The following is a 22468-nucleotide window of genomic DNA, read 5'->3' on the forward strand; positions in this document are numbered from 1 at the left end:
GATGATCTTTTCTGTTTAACTTTGATTTGAGCATATTTTTATCACGCAAGACACCTCAGTGGTTTATGTCGCGTTTTTAGTCGATTGTTTTATTATTCGAGTGTCCTTTTTTACAAGGTTATATTTTTAAAGGAACGCTACACTCGTCTCTCTCTGATGGCTGCAGCTAGTTTAGAGTCAGACCCCAGAATATCAAGAGCCAGTGCCGCTCAGCTGCAGGCGGTGTGCCGTCACAATCGCCCAGTCGCCTGTTCTCCAGCGCTGCTCTTTGTTGTGCCGATCACATCAGCGGGAGCCCTGCCCCCCTCTTACGCAGCCAGGCCCATCATCAGCCCCTCGCTGGGAATAGATCAGAGAGCAGGTGAGTCACAACTCGGAGGGAGGGAGGGAGGGAGCAGCGCTTATCACGTCAGCAAGGTCGACACAAAGGCTCTCCGCTCAACGAGACACGAGGAGAAATGTGGTGCGGATGAAGAGATGCCTCACATTATTTCAGCAGTATGATTAGCATGTATGTTTGCTCTCCGTTTAGACAGTATCACACAACACATCAGCATACATGAATCACATTACAACAGCATAAAATGACGCGTAGGGGTTGTGACACTTTTTTTTTTACTTTCATTCTTTTTATTCAGAAAAATGTTCAGTCCAAAATGAATATGTGCCTCAGTTGGTCCCGCGAGGTCTCGCCTTTGTCAAGGCTGCAAGACGTTTGGACTTTATCTGCACTACTCGTTTTACAATAAAACAGATGGCTCACCATGGATGACAAAGATATGAGTTTCATAAGATACACACGTGTACTGCAGCTCAAACTCAAGACCATGTGAAAGAAAAAAGGAACAAGCTGTACCTACCAATGCAGTTTCCCAGGTGACAAGTCTTCATCACACGTTATAACATGCAGCAATTCTCTCATTTGGCATGAAGGTAGGATGAATGATGACGCATTAGAGGAGGGAAAAGAGCTGTTTGGCCTGTTAGATCACCAGATTTTAACATGTCGAGACAGGATATATGTAGGATATTACCTCGAGGGTAAGGCTGGCAATATTCTATATTTTCCTTAATGTCAAGAAAGTCATGAACTCAAAACCAGCAAGGTGTTTGTCTCACAATGTTTTATTATTTAGAAGAGGTCACAAATGTCTTTTTTGCTAATTTTATGCTAAAACAGCTCGGCACTGTCATTTTTATCAAACATTAGTTGAACATGAGTAAATGGTGTAATTTGGGGCTCTATTTTCAACATTTTGTTTTAGAAACAACAATGTATGAGAGATTCGATTAAACTAAACTTGTGTGGCCGTGTTTGTAGCCATGAAGAAACACATTTACCTCTGCCAAGGAGGTTACGTTTCCACCCATGTCCCTTTGTTGATCTCTTTTGGTTGGTTTGTCAGCAGAATTTCACAAAAACTACTGAATGCATTTCCCCAAAACTTGGATGAAGGACAGGTCTTGGCCCAGAATAAGACCCCATTCACTTTTGGTGTTACAGATAAAGGGACAGATGCAACACAAGGGTGTTTTTGTTGTTGTCATTTCCATTTATTTCTCGGGGAATAATGCATGCCTGATTAGCCTGATTTTAAAAATCAGGCTATTAAAATGGCTGTCATCTGTGAGCGAGTTAAAGTTGATGCACATGCTAAAAAAAAGTCTGGATTTAAATGTTTTTCAGAGGGTTTTTTTTTTCCAGCTGTTTTATGGTAACACATCGGGATAAAATCCTGCGACTACTTCCAATGCACAGTTGAGACGATTCAGAAAGACACAAACGAGATGATTAGGCTTGATTGAATTAAAGTGGTCTAATGACCACTGGACAACAATGGGGATCAGTGAAACAGAGGGCTATGCCGTGTCAGGATTTGGCTACATGAGTCATTTTCAATGGGATTATTTAATTGTTAGTTTTTGTCTTTTCACTGCATTCGTTGACAGTAAGAAAAATACAGACTATCACCGTTGTTTTATTCAGTCATACAGAATAAGATATCCTGTTCTGCTTGGATACTGGAGCCGACAGTGCCACCGCTATCGAGCTAACCCTCCGCTTTCACAGCCTCAACTCTCTGTCACCGGACCATCTGTCTAAAAGCCTGAGAGGCTCCTGTGTCAGTCAATTTAAGTATCATCTGTCAGTCTCACCCTCAACAGAGTCCCAGCAGTGATACAACACAACACTGGAGCCCAGGGAAGCTCCTGGATACCACCTCCTTAATTATGATGAATAACAGGGACGATGACTAACAAAAATCCTATAAAAATAGATGACATATGAGTATAAAAATTCTTGATGCATGGGTTTTCAACCGCTGCGTCGGCTGTGTAGTCTGGGTATCCCATCTGTTGTTTGTTTTTTTTACGATATACTCTGCGTAATTCTCCAGATCTGCTGATATGGTAGGCTGTTAATGAAAGAGGGGAGGCAAGCGCTGAAGAGTGATTATGTTTTGGTTTCTTTTATATGGTCAGCTTCCGATCGAAGCTTTCATGGAGACATTAACCGTCATGGTGATCGAGACAAGAAGGACACTTGAGGAGGATGTGGGTTTTAAAATGAGAGAAATGGGCGACAAACTCCATCATCATCTTTTCTTCCCCATCAAAGTGCTTTTTGTTTTCAAAGTTAAAACTGTACAGTATTCACATACACGTTGTCTGGACATACAGTAGCATGCTGAAAATTCACAGTTAAGTCTGAAAATACTTTTTTTTTTTTTTCTTCTAAAGAGGGGGTCTATATTTTCAAAGCTATGTAAAGAATGCATTTTTGATTTTGAAGAACGGTTACCAATAAAAAGGGGGCATCACATGTCACATGGTGTCACAGTGGAAATTAAGGTCTGGATGGAGATTCTGGAAGAGACTGGCCATCAAGAAGGTACTTCAGTCCTTATAGATTATATGTTTTGATGCATCAGTTATCAGATTATGTTTATTTTGAAGGTTTGTCCGAATGTAAGGGACCAAGTGTCTAACACACGATGATGTTTTGAAGTGCTATAGACCGTTTTGTCCAAGTCTGTCGTCTATAGACGAAGGATCTGAAATAAAGTTGATGAATGACGCGTTACAGGTTATGTGGGACTGAAGCCAGGTGAGGCTGTGTGAGACACGGTAAGCACACGCTCGGTTCCTCCCTGGCCGAGCTTCTCTGAGCTGCGCAGGCCGCTGTAGAGCCTCTCTTCCACCGACACCACCAGCTTGTCTGTCAGGCTGCTCTCGCTGAAAATCGCTTGACTGCTGTTGTTGTTTCTGTTGTCGACTCTCGGATCCATGTGGTTTTTCTGTGTAGTCACAGTGGTCAAAGTCGGGCTAGTTGTGCTTTCCGTGTCCTTTTCTGTCGAGCCGTCGTCCTCGCCCGTCGACTCTGCACAACTTTTCGCTGCGCCAGTGCCTTCAGAGGTTGTGCTGGCTGTACTTCCTGTGGCGTCCCCTGTAGCTCTTTCACTCGATGGATCTTTGTTCTCTGTGCTCTCTTTGGCTGCCTCCTCACAAGCCGCCACCTCACTGGCTTCTTCATCTGCAGCACTCGCAATGCGCGAGAGTGTGCTGTGATACCTGGTGTCCAGAGGGTAGCCGGCGCTGTCGCCTCTCCGCAGCGGAGTGAACCTCTGCCTCTCCAAAGATGGGGAGTACCTACCCCCGGCGCCTGACCCCGGGTCGCTGTATTGCTTGTGTCTCTGCCACTGTTTCCGGAGGTGAACTCTGGATCTGTGCCTGGCGCGCAGCGGAGAGTCCTGCTGGTCGAAGCGCGGGTCATGACGGAGGAACTCGTTGAAAAGAGCATCCGTCTTCTCATCGATGCTGTAGTCACGGCGGCGGAGACGTGGTGGGTGAGGACTATAGGGCGGTGCGATCGGCTTCGTCAGCGGAGACATCAGTTGCGATTGTGATTCTGGAGGTTTCTGAGGATGGAGGGCTTTCAGAAGTTGATGTGGCTCTTGAAGGGTAACGGACTGGCTGCCAGTTTGAGATTTCACCTTCAGTTTCTCCTCCGTCTCTGTGCTGTCCGTCATCTCATCCTCCAGCTCCTCCTGAAACAGCTTGGCCTCGATGCTCTCGCACACCGAACCTTTCCTCCCAGAGCTGGTGAAGAACAACCTTCTCTCAGACGCCGTCTTCCCTCGAGGAGCTCCGGGAGTCCCAAAAAGCCTCATTTCCTCAGGAGCCTTGGACGGTGCTTCGATGGAGGCGTAGCCACTGTCCATCTGGAGCAGCTTACGGTTCCCTGCCTCAATCTCTCCTCCAGCTCCACTTCCCATCTCACTGTCCCCACCTGACGCCCCTCTGATTCCTCTCTCCAACGCCTCTCCCTCCACTTCTCCGTCAGGCTCATCATCCAGGTCTTGGGACAAGCAGCTCTCGAGGCCAGAGCGAGCTCCTGCACCACCGAGGGACGAGACGCTGTCGGCATCACTGCGGACGGACTCCCGATCTGTGCTGCTCTGGTCCGAGGAAGCGTACTGCTCGAGAGAGGCTCGCAGGCTCCAGATGTCTCTGTACAGGGAGGGAGGAGCCTCCGCGCTCTCCTGGCGAATCATGAAGGTAAGAGATGAGCCTGAGTCAGCCCTTCCTCTGGCCTCCGCTCCCAACACCACCTCATCTCCGTCGTCTACCTCGGCCTCGCTCTTTGTCCTCACATCTGATGTCATGAGGTCCATCTTTGTGTCTTTAGTTTTCCTCAACATGTCTTCAAACCTTTCCTGTGTGGCAGCTTCTTGTTGGTCCCCAAACAAATCGTCGTCTTCAACCGACTGTTGCTCGACTTCAGTCTCTTCTGTTCTCAAAACGGCACATAACTTTGTTTCTCTTTCTACTCCTGTGCCATTGACAGTGGCCTCCTCTTGGCTCTGGGCGCAACAAACATTTGTTGGAGAGCAGAGATCCTCTCTTCTGGCACTGCTGCTACCACCTACCTCCACCATGGCCTCCAGTTTTTGCCTGCACAGACGGAGAACACTCGGTTAAACAGTTAAATTCTGGGAATTTCATGGTGCAAGTCATGGGGTTATGGGAAGGGACGTACCTGCTGAGGAAGACTGAGCAGGTGGGCGTGGTGGCGCAGTGAGACAGGGACTCTGCAGAGAGGGACTGGAGGCCACTGGTCTGGATGGGAGTGTGTGGGAAAGATTCAATGGCCTCATCTCGGAGAGGAGAGGATTCGTCTTCGGTGTGATCGGTGGTTTCACTCGCCGCTCTCTGTCTCTGGAAGGGCCGTCTCTTAGGGGACCCTGCTTGAAAAGATAGCCGTCAACTTGACATTTCTCACCATTTCACTTGCAGTTCGCAAATGCAGTTACAAATCGAATCTAACCTTTTGCATCCAGGCTGGCAGCCCGGTGACTGCTGTCGAACTTCCACCTCCTGAAGTAAGGCCCGGCCCCCTCCAGACTGGCGTGGCGCCGCAGTTTAGAGAAGAAATGCAGAACTGAAGTCTGGCCCGGAGCTTGAGTTAACTGTCCTCTCAAACCCCTTTCACTTTCAGCCTCTGCCCTGTCCCCGACAGCCTCCATCTGACAGAAGAGATGGAAGAAGAGGAGGGTGGAGGGAGATGATGAGACATTAGGGAGGGGTTGAATCGTGACGGGCAGAGGCGAATCCCTCAGGGGACAGCAGTTTGTCATACTGTCACTCATCTGCAGTGATGACTGATGTTGCAGCGCTTCAGCAGGTTTGAGCCTGTGGCAGATGTTTTTCACAGCTCTGTTTATGTGTGATACAAGTGGATCGATCTGCACTGAGGCATCTATCTGTCCAAATGTATTTCTGACCAAACAGTGTGATTGTTAGCTTTACTACCTGATATTTTCTACTGCAGAGCTGAATTTGTGAGGTAATGCGTTTCTTTTTATGTGAACAAAAACGTTTAAAACTTTTCTCACAGCCGTTCCCAAGAGCCCGATCCGGATCCAAAAATAAAAGTCAATGAAAACACAGAGCTTCTCATGCCATGTCGAGGAGGTGATGAAAAAGACTGAGACTCTACAGCCGGGCTAACGGTGCTTAGCAGCGTGCTAACATGCTGACATCTAGATCAAATGTGTATAATGTTCAATTAGCGTGTTAGCATGCTAACATTTGCAGCACATCTGAGGCCAAAAGTTAGGATAACAATATTTTTTTGATCTGTAGTCAACTCACTGTCTGCGAGCGTGTGTGCTGTGGTTTCATGGCTGACGAGGTCTGTCTGGGGCTCTGGTCCAGGATGGTGGAGTGGTGCGGGTCTCCTGGCAGACCTCCGCTGAGGCTCTGTCCCATCCACTCGGAGACTCTTCTCTCAGCGGGCTGGAGGGAGAAATCAACGCAGGTTAGAGATGAGACAACGAACCTCATTCAGCGAGACACTCAGGTGTGTGTCCAGTCACCTGGTAGATGGTGAGGGGCAGTTTGGGAGCTGCAGTCTCACTGATGTTCAGGGTGCTGCTCTCTGTCGAGTCGCACTCCATGATGGTGAGGATCTTCAGGTCACACGGGGCCGGAGGCAGGTGGAGGTGAGTCAGCCGGGCCTTTTTCAGGTGGTGGAAGTCTCCCTCAGTCAGAGTGTACCTGAGAGAGTGGACGTATCATCATCATCATCATCATCATCTACAGCTCATCTGGATAATTATGAAAGGTTCCCTCATTTGATCGTTACCTGCGTGCTTTGTCCTGAGTCGTCTTCTCCTGTTCATAAAGTGCAGATTCATTGAAGGAGACTCTGCGGCCGGTGGACCCAGTGGAGACGAATCGTTCTGACTCTCCATCGTGACAGCTTGCCGCTGAGAGAGCGTCTGATTCATCCAGATGAATGGTGATCTCTGAGTGACAAAGAAGCAAGGACAAGCAGAGGGAGTGAAATAATGGAGTTGGTGACGACTGTGGACCAGAATACTTGCATATATGGACTTGATGAAAACACAGTTCTGACCTTGGGTGGGCTGAGAATCCTCAGCATAGGTGGTGTTTGTCTTCTCAAGGTCATCGCTGGCTCTGAAGGGAGGAATGGGTTTTACTTTTTGTTCTCTTTCACAGAAGCAAAAAAAAAAAACCCATCGTCACGCCACAGCTTTTCAATTTCACATTCGACACAGCTTTGACTCACAGCTCACACAACCAGACTAACCGGGCCTGCTCGAACCCCACACAGTCGTGTCACCAACCTGGAGTAGCGTCGCCCACCCATGCAGCAGCGGTGACAGAAGAGCAGCAGCAGGGAGAGCAGGACCAGCGTCCCCCCGGCAAAAACACTCAGCAGCACCAACAGCAGCACATAGTTCTCCACCTGGCCCGCGGACACAGGCACATCCTGATGGAGGAGAGAAGAGGTTAGCACACCAGCACCGGTACATTTACTCAAGTACTGTGCTTAGGGTATTTCCAGTATATGCTCCTGTGTACTCAAATGTTGTTGTGTTTTGACCCTCAGGACCACCATAACTATTAATATAAAGATATTAATTAGTGCAGCCCCAAGCAAAAGTTGTTTTTTTTACGTGTGACTGGAGTTCAGTTTATCTGAACAATGTATGTACAGCAGATGACTGTTTTCTTTCAGGGAGGTTTTACCAAATGACAGAAAGTAATTTGTCCTTTTCCCAGCAGTGAATGGGGCTGTTCCCCCTGGTGCCGGACTACTAAGCCAAAAATGCCCTGTGCAGTGACCCTAAACCCCCTTTTCCACCTCGCCAAGCAGAAAAACCACATCTGCACACAAAAATAGGAGCATTCCCATGCTGACAAAATATAAACGTCACTATAAATACCGGCCTTCAAAAACAATACCAGCTGAACCCTGATCCTCTTATTTTTTTTTTTCTGGTTTCACAACATCAATTCGAAGTCCTATTGCTTATATTCAAACGGCATCGTTGGAGCCCTTAACTCATCCTTTAACAGCGGTAAGGCAGAAGCTTCCATATCTGTGTTGTCATGTTTTGTTGTTTGCGAGCTCGGCGGCTGCATCAGTCCTGCCGGGACAGTCATTGACTCTTCTCCCTTTGAGCTTCACAGCAATGAGGAATCTCTTCGTCGTATTACGCTGTCAGATAAGCGGCACAATATTTAATAAGGAGTAGAATTAACGCCGAACAACTTCCTCAAGTCGCTGCTTTCTCACAGCGATCCTTATCCACGCACACACTCGTATACATCCTGCCGCACACAGACGGAGTCGACAGCAAAACTGCCCTCTTCTTCTCTCTCTGATTAATACTCTCAGTCTTGGCTGAGTGAGCTTGGGGATGCTAATCGAAACGTCAGCGAGACCCTTAATTCAATTTCCCAGCTCCTCTCAATGAGGGGGAAATGAGGCCTCTGCAGGCTAAAAATGGAAATCGGAGGAGGAGGAGGAGGAGGAGGAGGATGCAGACGCACATGAGCAATCCCCACACCAGACTTTTCCTGGCTCCTCTTCCGATGTCAGTTTTTCAAAAGAGAGCGTGAAAATAATTGGGTCCTTTGCACCGTCACAAATGGATCATTCATCTGTTGCAGCGGTTAGCCTTATATAATATACGCTGATGTTAAAGGATGTCATCGTGCACGGCTCTGAAGGAGTGGAGGAGCTCCTCGCTGAGAACAGACCGACCTTTAGATGATGATGACCTTAACGGGAGGAGCAGCAGCAGCAGAAAAACTCAAACCCTGCTGCTGACTGGATCATTTTCATTATCGATTAATCTGCCTGTTGCTCTCTCAATCAATCATTTTCTTTATATAATGTCAGAAAATAGTGAAAAACATTTATAATTTGCTGTCTCTCAAAGATCTGGACATTTTTATACAATGTTTAATATCTTCTGAACCTCTAATCCTAACTATACGCTTTAAAAACACATGTAAAGTGGAGTTTCTCAGCTTTTCAGTGATATCACACGTCTTGTTTGGGCATTCAGTGGCTCCAGATAGTGAACACGATTACATCAGCGTGTTCTGAAGCATCGATTATTCAAAGAAACCCACGTAGTTTCTTCCACAATGGTTGTAGCCGAGCTACTCTTGTTGTTCACGTTCAATGGATGATATATTTCTCTGAAAAAAGTCACTTTTGCTTCAGTCCCATTTGTTATGATTTGACAACCTTTTCTATTTACTAGCTGAACTTTTTTGGACACGTCTACATGGTCAGTCAATGAAATATAGGATTACACCTGTTTTTCACTGAGTATAGTAGTTTAAAGTCAGGATCTGAGTTTAAAGTCAGGATTAAAGCGAGAGGAAAAAAAGTCATAATTTCTTTTTTACGGTGGTCCTAATCCTCTTCAGTTCTTAGGAAAAATCAGATGCAGAAAAAGATTAACGCAGATGTCTAAAGCATCCAAGTGCATCTGAGTTCACAGTAAAAAAAACAAAACTGAGGAAGCTCATGTAAAACTGAGACTTTAAATGCGCCAGATTTAAACGTAAGGTTCGCTGAATCAGTGATGTACAGCACGCGATGCTTACTGCAGGAATATGGTGGGGAAAACAATGCAGCCTAAATACAGGAGAGCCAGGTGCCGTAAAAATTGTCTTTGAGGGTTAATGAATTGTGAAAATAGTTGTAAATAATTTTCCCGTTCGTGGACAAATGGAGGTGTGAAGAGCAGAGGGTGTGTGTGTGAAAGTGGTTGTGAACGTGTGTGAAAAAGAGCAAAAACAGCTGATTTTCTGACGACTCTGCTTCCGCTGTAAACGGTTAAGGTACTCCATGTGAGCGTAAATCAGTCTGCGTCCACTTCAATCACAAACTCAATCTGACACGGAGGAGAGAGCGAGCTGCTGAACGGAGGAAGCTGTTATAATTCTCTACTTATAAAACCAGGAAATGAAAAACGCCCTTTTTGCCTTTATGTTCAACCTCAAGTGTAAAATTCTGGTATCCCAGCAGCCTTCGGGGAGATGCAGCATAATATGTTTGACGCTGTCTGAATGCACGTCTGCGATAGAATAACAGATCCATCACAGCACAAAAGCAAAGCACACACCTTGATGCACCCACGATTGCGTGCTTGTGTGTGTGTGTGTGTGTGTGTGTGTGTGTGTGTGCGTGTGTGTGTGTGTGTGTGTGTGTGTGCAGCACAGAAACACACACACTTTGTCAGAGCATCTGTAGCTTAATGAAATCTGCTGTTTTTACAAGCTCAGCCAAACAGGGAGAACAACACAATCAATCAGCTGGAGCGACGAAGCCTCTCGCCAGTCTTCGGGCCATGTTTCTAACACACACTGTCGAGCAAACAACTGTCAATTCTCCCTCCACACGGACAGCTTTAACTGTCCGATAATCACCACTGCTGGCTCAGATATCCCCCCCCCCAGTCCCGCCGGGGGCTACATGGCAACACAAAGCCTTCAGCAGCAGCGGCAGCACACTCAGTCCTGTTTTTGAGTCAAATCCTCTTTGGACGCAGATCAGGCTGTCCTCCACCACCGGGATAAAAGACTTGGTGTTAACTCACTGTGTATTTTTTGGCAGAGGTCCAGTGCGATCTGTGAAGTATTGAAGAAGAGTCGTCGCTCACTGGACGACAGACACGCTAGCTGGATGTGAAATGTGGGGAGTGTGTGCTGATGGACGGAGTGCAGGAGGTGGACACGGTCGGTACTCACAGTGGAGTTCTCAGTCAGACTTGTAAGAACAGGCAAATCATTGCTCATGGTCCAGGTCAGCGTGAGTGAACCCTGCAGAGGACGGAGAGAGGGTGGTCAGACAGAGCTGAGAGGACGGTGATAAAATGTTAACGTTTCTGTAAACCACCGATACATTCACATCCACGCAGAAAGGACATCGCAACATTTGCTCTGGAGTTTGGGTTGACAGCATTTAACTGATCCTGCAAACGAGTGTTCCTCATGTATCGTAGACCTCCATTGTTTAAAAACCAATTAATGAGTCACACTGTTGCACCTGGAGACATGTCTCTTCATTACGATGAACGTGGATGAGTGTAGTTTATCGTAACTCAGTCCAATATACAGCATCCTGCCGCTGTAAATGCTCACTGGTGTAACAAAGTGTATTCATCCACCGCTGTAAATAGTCCCCTAACAAAAACACTACTTCCTCCTGTTTGAGCAGCGTTTGTTTGAAGCCACAGTGCCCAGTCGTTTCAGCCTGTGTTGTTGCCCCTTTTTGATGATTTAAGTCGTTAGTAATGAATGAATGAGCCGCAGCGACAGGCCGGAAAAGTGTTGAGAGATGGATTATCGTGCTGTTGGTTCTGGTCTTTTCACAGGATTTGACGATAGAATACAAACAGACTTATCGTTTCATTTTTTGTGTAAGTGTGCACTGATTTTGTGCTATTCTCTTAGTGTTATAATTATATTGGCATTGTGTGAGGACTCCTAATAGCTGAATGATTGGGTATGTTGTTCTGTGGGTCACCAGACTGAACAGCCACTATATAAATATATATTTTTTATATATTCATTATAAAGTATATTCACTCGTCAGTCAGCAGACATACAGCTGCTGCTGCTGCTGTAGCTGCTGCGGCTGCGTTATTTTATATCACACTACCTTGCTCAGCAGGACCCGCCCTACTCTGCCTCTGATTGGCAACATCCTGCCCGTTAAGTAATGCGCATGTGCATCTCTCACCAAAGATTGAACAGAGCCAAGATGTCTCACTCTGTAGCTAAAATGGAGCATTCAAGACACAGTGTGTAAAGGGTCCTGCAGCAATGCATCATATGAGAAAAATAACGTGTTTTTTGAAAATTAAACGATGTAAACCTGTTCCACTAGGACCCCCAAATAAAAGTATGAACCTGAGAATTAGCATTATATGACCTCTTTAACTATTACATATATGAAGACAAAATCTCTTTCTTTACTCTTCTATGACAGTAAACTGAATATCTTGCAGCCACATCTTTCCACAGTCCCAGTTTGCAATGAAGGCTTTCTGTCACAAGTTTGACATCATCGATCCAAAGTAAAGATAACCCTGATCACATCACATCACGTCAGAGAGCAACAGAAAACACCACACAACTGTTCTCAGAGGCTAAACACTACTCCACCTGGCAGGTAAACTGATCTACATGCATACAACTGGTGTAATGCCCCTTTAACACACTGATGTGACACAGCTGTCTGGATTGAGCGCTGTGCATTAAACCCTAATGTGTCCAAACTGACGTCTCCTCGAGATGAACAATAAGCAAGAGTCCCTGACAACAAACCCTCCTGTCAGTCTCTCCGCTCGCAGACTAACGAGACGCCGTGAGACAGGAGGACGAGTGTGGCGAGAGGACGGCGGAAAGAAAGAGCTGACGGGACACAATTATTTACACAGACTGCAGCTTGTGTAACGTCAATCCATTATCGCATTCCTTACACACAGTGCGAACACCGCCGCACACTCCCTCACCATGTGAGAGTCATATTTTATGTAATATCTCATACATACCAACAGCTCAAGGTAACTGTGAAGAGGACAGAGCTCTGAACAGCGAGAGCACACCGACAATAGAGGCTCACACACACACACACACACACACACACACACACACACACACACACACACAGAAGTGTTTCTAAACAGTGTATAAACGTATTAAACGATTAAACCCTCCAAAATGTAGCTGTTTGTAGATATAAGGACATTTTTGTGTTACGTGTTGTTTATAAATTCTCTGCTTTTATTCATTTCTGCTTACAGTCACACTGAAGTGTGTTATAAACTATTTATCACATGTTTCTACAGGATAAACAGGGAGACTTTAAGTGTTAGCTGAACTCTAATAAAAAAAAAAGACAGATTTCCGACAGTTTCAGCCTTTTACAAGACTGCCTGATTTTCCGCCTCCCTCTGGGAAGACGTGCTGGAAACATCTGTCGTGCCTTCGCTGACTGAACAATAGTTAAAATGGTTTAAAGCTTCCTTTGCAGAAGAGTTGAATGAAACGGTCGTTCGCATTATATTGTTCAAGGTCTTAAAAATGTCCTCGCTGGCAGTCGCGCACTTTTCCTTTTCATTACAGCCTATAAAACCACTCGGCCCACACTCAGTGAGGATGTAGATTTAAAAGCTTTCAGAGCAGAAGATCATTCATGATAATTTACTTAACCTGTTAACTAACCTGTCTGTCAAGAAGCACACCTGGTTAACAGGTAACACGTTTATTCATCTGGACAGATCACGAAGATCAATGTTAAATTTGGTTTAACTGCAGTAACATGGACATAATTGACGAGTGGATTTATTTGAGTGAAACTCAAATAAATCCACTCATCGTCACTGCAGTTAAACCAAACTTAACACAGCTAATCCTGAAATATGCACCATCATATGTGAACTATGTAAGTCTGTGACAACTCGTGCTGTGAAGCCTGACGGTGTTTAAACCCCATGGAAATCCCAAATGGATGAATTTTGGGGACATGCGATAAAATGACTCATTCACAAGACATCTGGTATATTTTCATTTGGATGAAAAGCTGCAGGCACAATAACACAGAGGCATAAATATGTTAGTCATGAAAACATCTTATAGCTGTATACGATACACAGTGTATGTTTTAAGGGGATTTTAACCATTTTATTATTATTTTTTCATCATTATACTAATTTTGAGAATAACGACTCCAAAGTCCCAATAATAACCATTATTAAAGGTGCATTATGCAGTTTTGGCGAATACATTTTAATCAGAAAAGAAAAATCTTTTTTTTCACGACTGAATAAACAACTGTCTTTAAACAACAACACAATGTCATACCGGCTTACTTTGTTTATATGTGGCGGACCCTGCCACCTTCCTAGCTTCAGACAGCGCTCTGTGGACCTCATTTCCTTCTGAGGATCTTTGTTTTTTCACTTATGGAAAGACAAATAAATATATTTGTATTTTTTACAAGTGCACCTTTAATAAACTGAACATTATTTCACTGTTAACAAACAAATGTTTTGTAAAACTGTTATTGTTAAGTTGCAGCTGATGTTTATAAACCCTTTACAATTACTAAACATTAACTATTAACTAAAGTCTCATTAACTAGCCAATACATTTAAATGACGGTTATTATAAAGTGTTAACAGGTTTTATCATCGGCGTGTTGATTTTGAGAATAAATGATCGAAAGTGTTTCTTAAATCTTGATCCAAAAAATATATATTAATATTATTAAATCACATTTACAGAAGTAACACTTATACAATTAAATCACAGTGACATTCATCTAGTGTTCTTATTAATTATTTAATCATCATAAATGGCCTGACAGCAGCCCCTAAAGCTACGTTGTGTGATTAAAATTAATTAGGCTAATGACAGCTTGACTTCCCAGTTTCACAACATCTGATTTGTCAGTAAACACTGAGGATAAATAACCCAAAACAAAGCTGAGAACACTGACCCCGACTGGTGGAGGAGGAACACTAATCCAAAGTGTGTGTGTGTGTGTGTGTCTGATGACATGACACATCCTCACATCATCTCTCTCATAACCACAGGCTATACATCAGACAGACAGGCAGACAGACAGGTTCTAGTTCATTCCTTCAGTCAGACTAATGATGCTTGTGGTGTTTGCTCCCCTGTAAGCACCACCAGTGAGTACATGGAGGTGGAGAAGGTGGTGGAGGTGGAGGTGGAGGAACTGCATGTCACCCTGACTTGTGCCTGACTGGATGACGGTCTGTATCTTACGGTCTATACAGGCGGTTGTTGGAGCAGCTTCCCCCCCTACAGCGACCCGCTGCAGCCGGCGGCGCTCAGCGGCAGCAGCATCCTCAGCATCAGCACCAGCAGCGGCATCGTCTTCCTCTCTCCTCCGAAAACCCGCCGATCGGGGCTGTCCCGCATCCCCGCGTCGTCTGCTCTCAGCCTGCGGGGAATAAATCACGATCAGTCACACAGCAGCAGGGGGGGTGTAGCCGTCATGTGCCGGACACGGGGAGAGGGAGGAGGGGGGGGGGAGCTCGCAATAAATCAAGATTATCCTCGAGCCGAGCCGTGTCAGCTGCCCCTCGTACATCTTACATAATAAGAAATAGTAGCACATTACAAGCGCGAGCTGATCCCGGTGCGAGCCCGGGCAGGAGAGCGCACTCACCCGGCTGTAGGGTCCGTGTGAAGCGGCGGTCCACAGGCAGCCTGCCCCGTCTGCATACTTTAATTTGGGCTTCAAATAAAGACTGTAGTTATGAATGAAACCACACGCGATTAGACACGCCCACCGCCCGCTCCCGACGCACCACGTGACCGCCGCTGATGATGCTGATGGTGGTGGTGATGATGATGATGATGATGATGTGAGATGGAGGAGAGAGGACCCGGCCTCATTCATGAATGGCAGCAGCTGACAGCACGACTGATCGGTCGCCTGTTTTTGTTTATTTCTGGAGTCCTGAGAGACGTTTTAGTGATTTTTTTTTTTGTCCGCTGGCTGTTTGAATCTGCTGCTGCTTCCTTCTGGGAGACAACAGAGGGACACACAGGGAGACAGAGGGGAGACAGATGGGTGCTGTGGACGTTTTTGCAGTCTCACGTTTGTCCACGTGGTGGCAGCGTTGCACTTTTAATTTCAGGCTGACGCACTGAAGATGGAAGTTCAGCTCTCCAGCAGCTCATGAAGAGTCACAGGGGACCTCCAGCTAAATAAAGATTAGTTTAATTTAACTTTTATTCACTAGAAGAAGTCCAGATTACACAACTCATACCAGTCATTTAGTTTTATTTTTACCTTGAAAGGAGCACCGAAGACGTAAGGACAAGCTGCTCTCAGAGTTAAATCAGGTCCCCAGAACACTGTTTGAAGCTAGAGAGGTGGCAGGGTCCGCCACATATAAACAACGTAAAAACAGCATGAAGCTGTGTTGTCCTTTAAGGTCAGTTTGTTTATTTCGTTTGTTCAGGCATAAAATTAAAAATATCAATCAATGAAGATTTTTCTCTTCTGATTGAAGTTTCTCCCCAAAAACTACATACTGCACCTTTAAATAACAGGTTTGGGTCCTGCAGTGTTGTGAGCGGATACACACTGTGGAAAGTTAGAGCAGATATCTCTGTCTCTCGCTACAGTTTGTATCTGTGGGAGTTCATGGGTAACATCAACCTTCACTCCACGGTGTCATGCATTTATTTTGATTTTATCTCTGTAGCCTTTATGAAGAAAAAACTCTGTATACAGTCAATGTGCTTCACTTAAAATACGTTCTCTAGTCTTTATTTCTTTCTTTGTTTCTTTGTAAGAATCAATCTCCGGAAATGTGATCTTTGTTGCTAAAAGTTAAGCTGCTGAAAATGTGAATCATATTTAGTTTTCCTGCCACTTGACAACATCTTGCAACCCTTTTGTTTGTCAAACCCAAGATTCAACACATCACCTCAGTGTGTCTGTGTGTGACAAACGTTATGATGTTGCTTAGATAGATAGAATAATTTAACAGGTTGATTGTGACTGTGTACGAGTTTAGACCTCTTTGATGATCTAAGCTTAGTCATCTGACGCAAAACAAATGAAGAGTGTTTGTAATTATACTTTATTCATTTGTTTATTAGACAGGGACAGTGCACAGCTTCTTAGCGCTACCAGAGTTAGATATAAGCTAACTCACAGCTGTATTCCTTGCGGGCAGGAGACAGAGAGAAAATGAACAGTACAAAACACAGTTACAAGACAACACATATTCACTATTCAACAACAAGACTGAAGTCTGGTTTATGTGTGCTGGATACGTGAGAGGGTTGATTTTAGCTGTGATTTCATCTTAAATTTAAAGTCAGTGAAGCTGCAGCACTCTCTTACATCAGAGGGATAATTTGCCTCCATTTTTAAGTTGTGTCCGTCACATATTTACATTTTTCTGTCAATCACTATCACCAAACATTTTCTACACTATTTGCTCTCTAATCCAAAAATGCTTCTTGCAGCCGCAGCCTCTGCAGTTCTCCTGTGATGTAGAAATGAAGGAGTTGCACAAATGGGAAATGTGTCAGCAGCAAAGAGGCGGGAGGTTTAATCTGCGGCGGTCTGATAACAGAAAGCCGGAGTGAGTTAGACTTCTGAAGAACTCATTTTAGGTTTTTTTGCACAACTTCTGCAAACCGGCCCCAAAAAAACGTAACAGCTGGCTGAGTGACGGAAATACCATCACATGTGACCAGTTTGATTCGGCTGGGGGGAGTCGGTTCAGACTCGAGAGCATCTGAAATGACCCACATGTAGTTAACCATCACAGTGAAGTCCTCTGGATGAATGAGGTGCCACATTTTTTGAGATGGGGTGCAAAAGAGATGCTGTTGATTCAGGAATGTGACCACAGGTCTCCCATGCCACGTCCGTGTAAACGTTTACGGCCTCTCGTGTCTTCTCACGTCATGTATCTCACATTCCAGTACGTTCATGTGATATTTTAAGCTCATCCGTCTCTTTTTCCGCTCGCTTCTAATTTACTCTTTACTAAAAGCCTGAGAGGCCTCTTCAAACATCTGAAACATAAACACAGCATATGGTTTTCAAGGATATGGGACATGTTTATACGTTTTATGAGAAAAAGAAATGTTTCCATCGAGGGCATATTCTCTGACCCCTACATGTAATTATATGAATAGTTTTCTCGACTGAATACGAAAAGTATCCTGATATTTCAAAGCACTTCCATGACTGTGATTGTTGCAAAAAATTAAAAAAGAAAAAGAAATGTCAGTGTTTTAAGATGTTTTCAGACGTTCTTTAATAAACTGAGCGTCTCTCTTTGGTCAAATCATTTCTAGCATGAGCAGTTAAAAGATAAGTTCACCTAAAAGGGAAATTCACTCATTATACTCAACCCCATGACGCTTGAAAGTTTTGTAGGTACTAACCTGTCAGTTTGTGACTCTGATTAATAATTAACTTAACTTAACTACAACCGAAATGACCATAACAGCTGTAATGGTCCTTGACAGAGTAGAGGTTGGCAACATTCACTCTTGTACAATATTAAATAGACAGCATGAAGGTTCAAAAGTCTCTCTAAAACACACAAACTAACTCTCTGTGTGTGTGTGTGTGTGTGTGTGTGTGTGTGTGTGTGTGTGTGTGTGTGTGTGTGTGTGTGTGTGTGTGGAAGAACAAAAGCAAAATGGTGGCTAGGGTTCAAAGTACCAAGCCGCACGGCATGGACAAAGGAAGACTACAAACAAAATGGCTCACATCATGTGCTCACTGATATCACATGTGGGTGTGATATGCTCCAGGCTGAAGTGTGTGTGTGTGTTTGTGTGTGTGTGTGTGTGTGTCACGTGATGCCAAGTTAGAGAAGATAGTTAGTTGCATGCAAAGATCTTGAGTCTGTGTGAAGCATAATTCAACTAACGTCTAATTAGCCGCGTAGCAAAGCAAACTACCAATAACCTGACCTGAGATCACAATGACACCAAAACAGTGAACAAACACATGGATTGGACACATGTGCATTACATCAGCCAGAGTTTAAAAACTCCTGTGCTTAGCCGTGCTATGCTGTGTGCTATCCAGGCCCAACTCAACGTTAGGCCCTCTCCTTTGCAACAGTCCTCTAACTTGCTTTGTGTTCCTTGGATTGTGTAGTTAGCCGGTAAGCTTTGTGTTGCAGCTGCTGGCGCTAACTTAAGCTGGAATACTAGCAGGAACTCGTGTCGCTCTCTTTGGGCCTGCTGGAAATGTGGCCTGCAGCTCTCAGCAACTGTGAGGCCCAGAAGAATCCAGGAGAAGAGACCTTGAGTGCCGGCAGCCATGTGGGGGGAGAGGTCAAGAAGAGAACAAAGGAAGCAGCTGGGGTTTTGACTATCTGGTCAGTGGGGGGTCTGTCACCCTGAACAATAGCAGCTCAAAGCTCAATTTGCACCTAGGTGTTAAGACTGGGGAAGTCTGGGAAACTGAGTTCAGCTCAGAGTCCATTTTGAAATCCACAATGAACGACTTCATCTGTGGGTCCCAACAAAGGCAACAGCACTTTTACACATCAGAGTCTGTAACTTGTCCGAATATGTGAAAAAAGTTGTAAAAAGGCTTTTGTGGTTCAGAGGGAGCAGCTGCGATATCTGATGAATACCTCAGCTTTCCATCTCTGCTCGAGGTGGATCAGGGCCACATGAGCCGCTGCTGACATACCACCTGAATCTTTGAACTAACCGTTGGTGGTCATGTTGCTTTGTGGTTAATGTGGGTGCCAGGTCTTCATCCTCAGGTATAACAAGGATGAAGAATGTGTGGAACGACACAGGCTGCCCACCTGATCTGTACAACATATTGAAACGGTGAGCAAGGTTGCAAAAGCAAACTTAACTTTCAACTCATTCGAGACTTTATGCTGAAAATACTTAGTAGGAGGAAGGATGTTATTTATTCTTTAAAAAGTTTGCCTTCAATTGTTGTGATGGGATTATATCAAGAAGCTGATAAACCTCCATATCAAGTTAAATTTGAGTATTTTATTACGATTCCTGTGACTAAAATCATTCACCTCATAAGGTGCTCAATAATGTAGTTGTACCCTGGTACCTGTCAGGATCTCTGGCTGAGTAGCCCGAGGCGAGTATGAGGAACTGTGTGACGTCCTTTTGTAATCCCTCCTTTGGACAGACATCTTTCTCTATTTGGGGCACCAAGAATGAGATCGAGTTGAACCAGCTTTTGAAGAGGGATCGGTTATGTAGTCATCAACCATCTGGTGCTCGTGTTGCTTTCTATGTATTTTCCTGTTGTTGCGTTTTTGTGTATTTGCAAAGGCCAGACGAGGACAGGCATGAGGTTATAAATGCTGTGGTATGTGGCCATGGTGCAACTTGTCCCAATAAAAATAAACAGTCGACAATAAATAAGAAGTATTCTGGGATCTGCCGTGCTTTTCCATGCTCATCATCCCATTTAGGAATATAAACGAATGCATTTGAGATCAGTGAAGAGTCACACATGCTCTCCTCTGTTTGTGTTTCTGTACGTTCAGCCATTCGATGACTTTTCTCCCTGAGATTTCTGTCGAAATCTTCGGGGACGGTTTCCTCGAATACAAATGCTTTTATCGGCGAAAAATTCCAGTCACTCCAAGGTGCAACATGCCAGAGGATTGAAACATCTGGGAAATGATGCCAAGAGAGGCTGTGTAGGGGTAGCAGGAATGTGGAGGAGAGGATGAACGCCGAACGCTGTGTGTGTGTGTGTTCCTGGACGGTTGACGTCAGAGCTGCGTCTGTCCATGCTCTAGAGAGCAGGACATCCTGTGGAATTGTTCTCGGCATTGCCCGAAGAATGCAAAGCAGCCACCTCTCCCCTGCTCCCTCGTCTGGGTGAGACGGTGGGAGTGACGCGCTGCCATAGAGATATTGGGGAGCAGTGGGGGGAGAGCGGGGGAGGATCCCCATCAAAATGTGACAAGGACATCGAGTTCATCATGTAGCCTAAAAAGGAGAAAGGCAGAGTTCAGTGAGGGAGTACTTTTGAGTTTATGATTACTGTGATAACAATCTGAAGGATATCTCGTATTTAAACAGCCTGTATCTAACTGAGGTGACAATATTGAAACAGCCATGCAAAGGAAGAAGAACAAAAGAAAGGTGAAGATGCACAGATTGCTGTTTTTCTGCAGAGCTTTTCAGACACAATGAGGCAAACATGTCTGCTTTTTAGGAGAGTGGAGTGGAGAGGAGTGAGTGTGGGGGTGGGGTGAGGAAGGAGAGGGAGGTAGGCGATACGGGAGTGGAGTGACGCAGGCTGGATAAAAGGTGGAGGGGGGGGGGGTGAAGTGGGTGTAGTTATATTTAGCCACCGTTAGGAGACACACATTAGCTGCATTTCTCTGCCCTCCCCGGCTTCCTACGTCACTTTACTCCAAGCTCTCCACCGTGCACCATGTGACAGGTGCAGCCCGAGAGCCCGCTGTGTGGAGGACCAGCAGAGGTGGGACACGAATACTAAACAGCCGAGGATGAAAAGCACTGCAGAGCACAAAGAGAAGTGGCTGCCTGTGAACCCCTCCTCCCACACAGCAGCATCCACAGATGTGCGTGTGATGGACTGGTCAGGGTGTTTCCCTTCAGCCTGGTGCATGCTGGGAGAGCTTTCAGCAACCACAGAAAATGGCTGAGAGTACTCTTTAAACCCTCTTTAAACATACTGAATTTGCTCTTCCTCTTAAAGCATATTCTATATTCCAAGTTGTGATTTTGAGCGTGACTTGGCTCCAGGACTTATTTGTGTATACAAATCCACAAGCTGTTCTTTTTACCAAACATTTGCAGGATTGCAGGATACACTGGATCTTACATTTTATATTAATATTGTAGTTTTATATCGTGCTTTGTAACGGCACGGTTTGTAATTAAAAGTCAATTCAATTTTTTTACGCAGCACAAAATCACATAATTGTGTCTGAGGGCTTTAAAATCTGCACCACATATGATCTTATGTCTATCTTTAGACCTTAACCGAGGGAAACGTATTGTTTTTTAAGATGAAATAGAGAATAAAGGTCTGCTTATGCTAGTTTTCTCATCATATTTAGAAAGTTCCCCTCAGAAAATAAGTGAAAAAACAAGAATACGAGGGGTTTCTTGCTTGTAATATGTAAAAAACAATCTGCCAGTGGAACCAAGTGAGAACTGTTTAAAAACAAGTCCCATTTATTTCACTATATTACCTAAAGTATTAAGTATTCGACAAATATACGTGGTAAGATTTCGAGTTTTTGCAGTGAAAACTTAAAGTTTCACACTTAAAGGGCAACTGCACCTATTTTGCACATCAAAGTGTGTTTACAGGTCTTGGGGAGTCCTACTGCATATGTGAAAAGAGTCGTATAAAGCCTTTTGTGGCTCCTGAAGGAGCTGCATTTAATCTGATAAATTGCCTCCAGTGATGTCACTCAGCAGCTAAACTGCATTGTGGGTACTGTAGGCACCATGTTTGAAAAAGGAAGACGAACGTGTGGAATAAAAAAGGAGACGTGTCTGGTTCTGTCTGTCCATAATAACAGTGTTATAGGAGTGCAATGTAAAACCTACATTACCCACAATGCTTAATAACAACTTAACCAATGATCACTGGAGGCAATTTATCAGATAAAGGCTTTAAACTCCTTTTTCACATTCACAATTGCGCCTTGCAAAGACCTGTAAACACACTTTAACGTGTAAAATTGGGGGAGTTTCCCTTTATAGTCACACAAATACATATCTGTGAGTGGTTGATGTTAAAATGTCACACGTGCACCTCCTTTTTTATACGTTAAAAGTGTGTATCAGCTCTGTCATGATCATCACAGGAGGTATGATATATGGTGGATTTCTTGCTGACGTAGACTACGTGACATCACAGCGCAGAAATATTGTGATTTATCTCTGCGAAGCCTTTAATAATAACGTGACTAATCATTTACAACATAATTACATGACACTGCGGTCTGTCTCTGGACGTTTTGACATCCTGTACCAAACGTAGTGGAGCTGTGCAGATTGCATCAGTTATGAATGGCGAGCGAGCTACTAAACAGGGCTGGAGCCCTCAGAGGGAATCGCGCGT

The 22468-nt window shown here is 44.7% G+C and overlaps 1 protein-coding gene across 2 annotated transcripts; it reads right to left on the minus strand.

Moving 5' to 3' along the window:
- Positions 1-80: 80 nt before the first annotated feature.
- cbarpa (CACN subunit beta associated regulatory protein a) lies at positions 81-15148 on the minus strand. 2 transcript variants are annotated; one of them, XM_084370163.1, is made up of 11 exons: positions 15041-15148; positions 14635-14812; positions 10585-10656; positions 7155-7300; positions 6923-6984; positions 6650-6812; positions 6381-6561; positions 6157-6300; positions 5330-5528; positions 5042-5246; positions 81-4956 (listed from the first exon to the last, which is right to left on the minus strand). In XM_084370163.1, the coding sequence occupies exons 3-11, from the start codon at positions 10630-10632 to the stop codon at positions 3090-3092; spliced, it is 3015 nt and encodes a 1004-aa protein (XP_084226289.1). In that variant the 5' UTR covers positions 10633-10656; positions 14635-14812; positions 15041-15148; the 3' UTR covers positions 81-3089. The 2 variants fall into 2 exon arrangements, with proteins under 2 accessions (XP_084226289.1, XP_084226288.1); XM_084370162.1 differs by lacking the exons at positions 14635-14812; positions 15041-15148 and adding an exon at positions 13713-13794.
- Between the last annotated feature and the right edge of the window lie 7320 nt (positions 15149-22468).

Source organism: Pagrus pagrus (assembly GCF_965226575.1).
Source record: "Pagrus pagrus genome assembly, chromosome: 12".
NCBI classification, from domain to species: Eukaryota; Metazoa; Chordata; class Actinopteri; order Spariformes; family Sparidae; genus Pagrus; species Pagrus pagrus.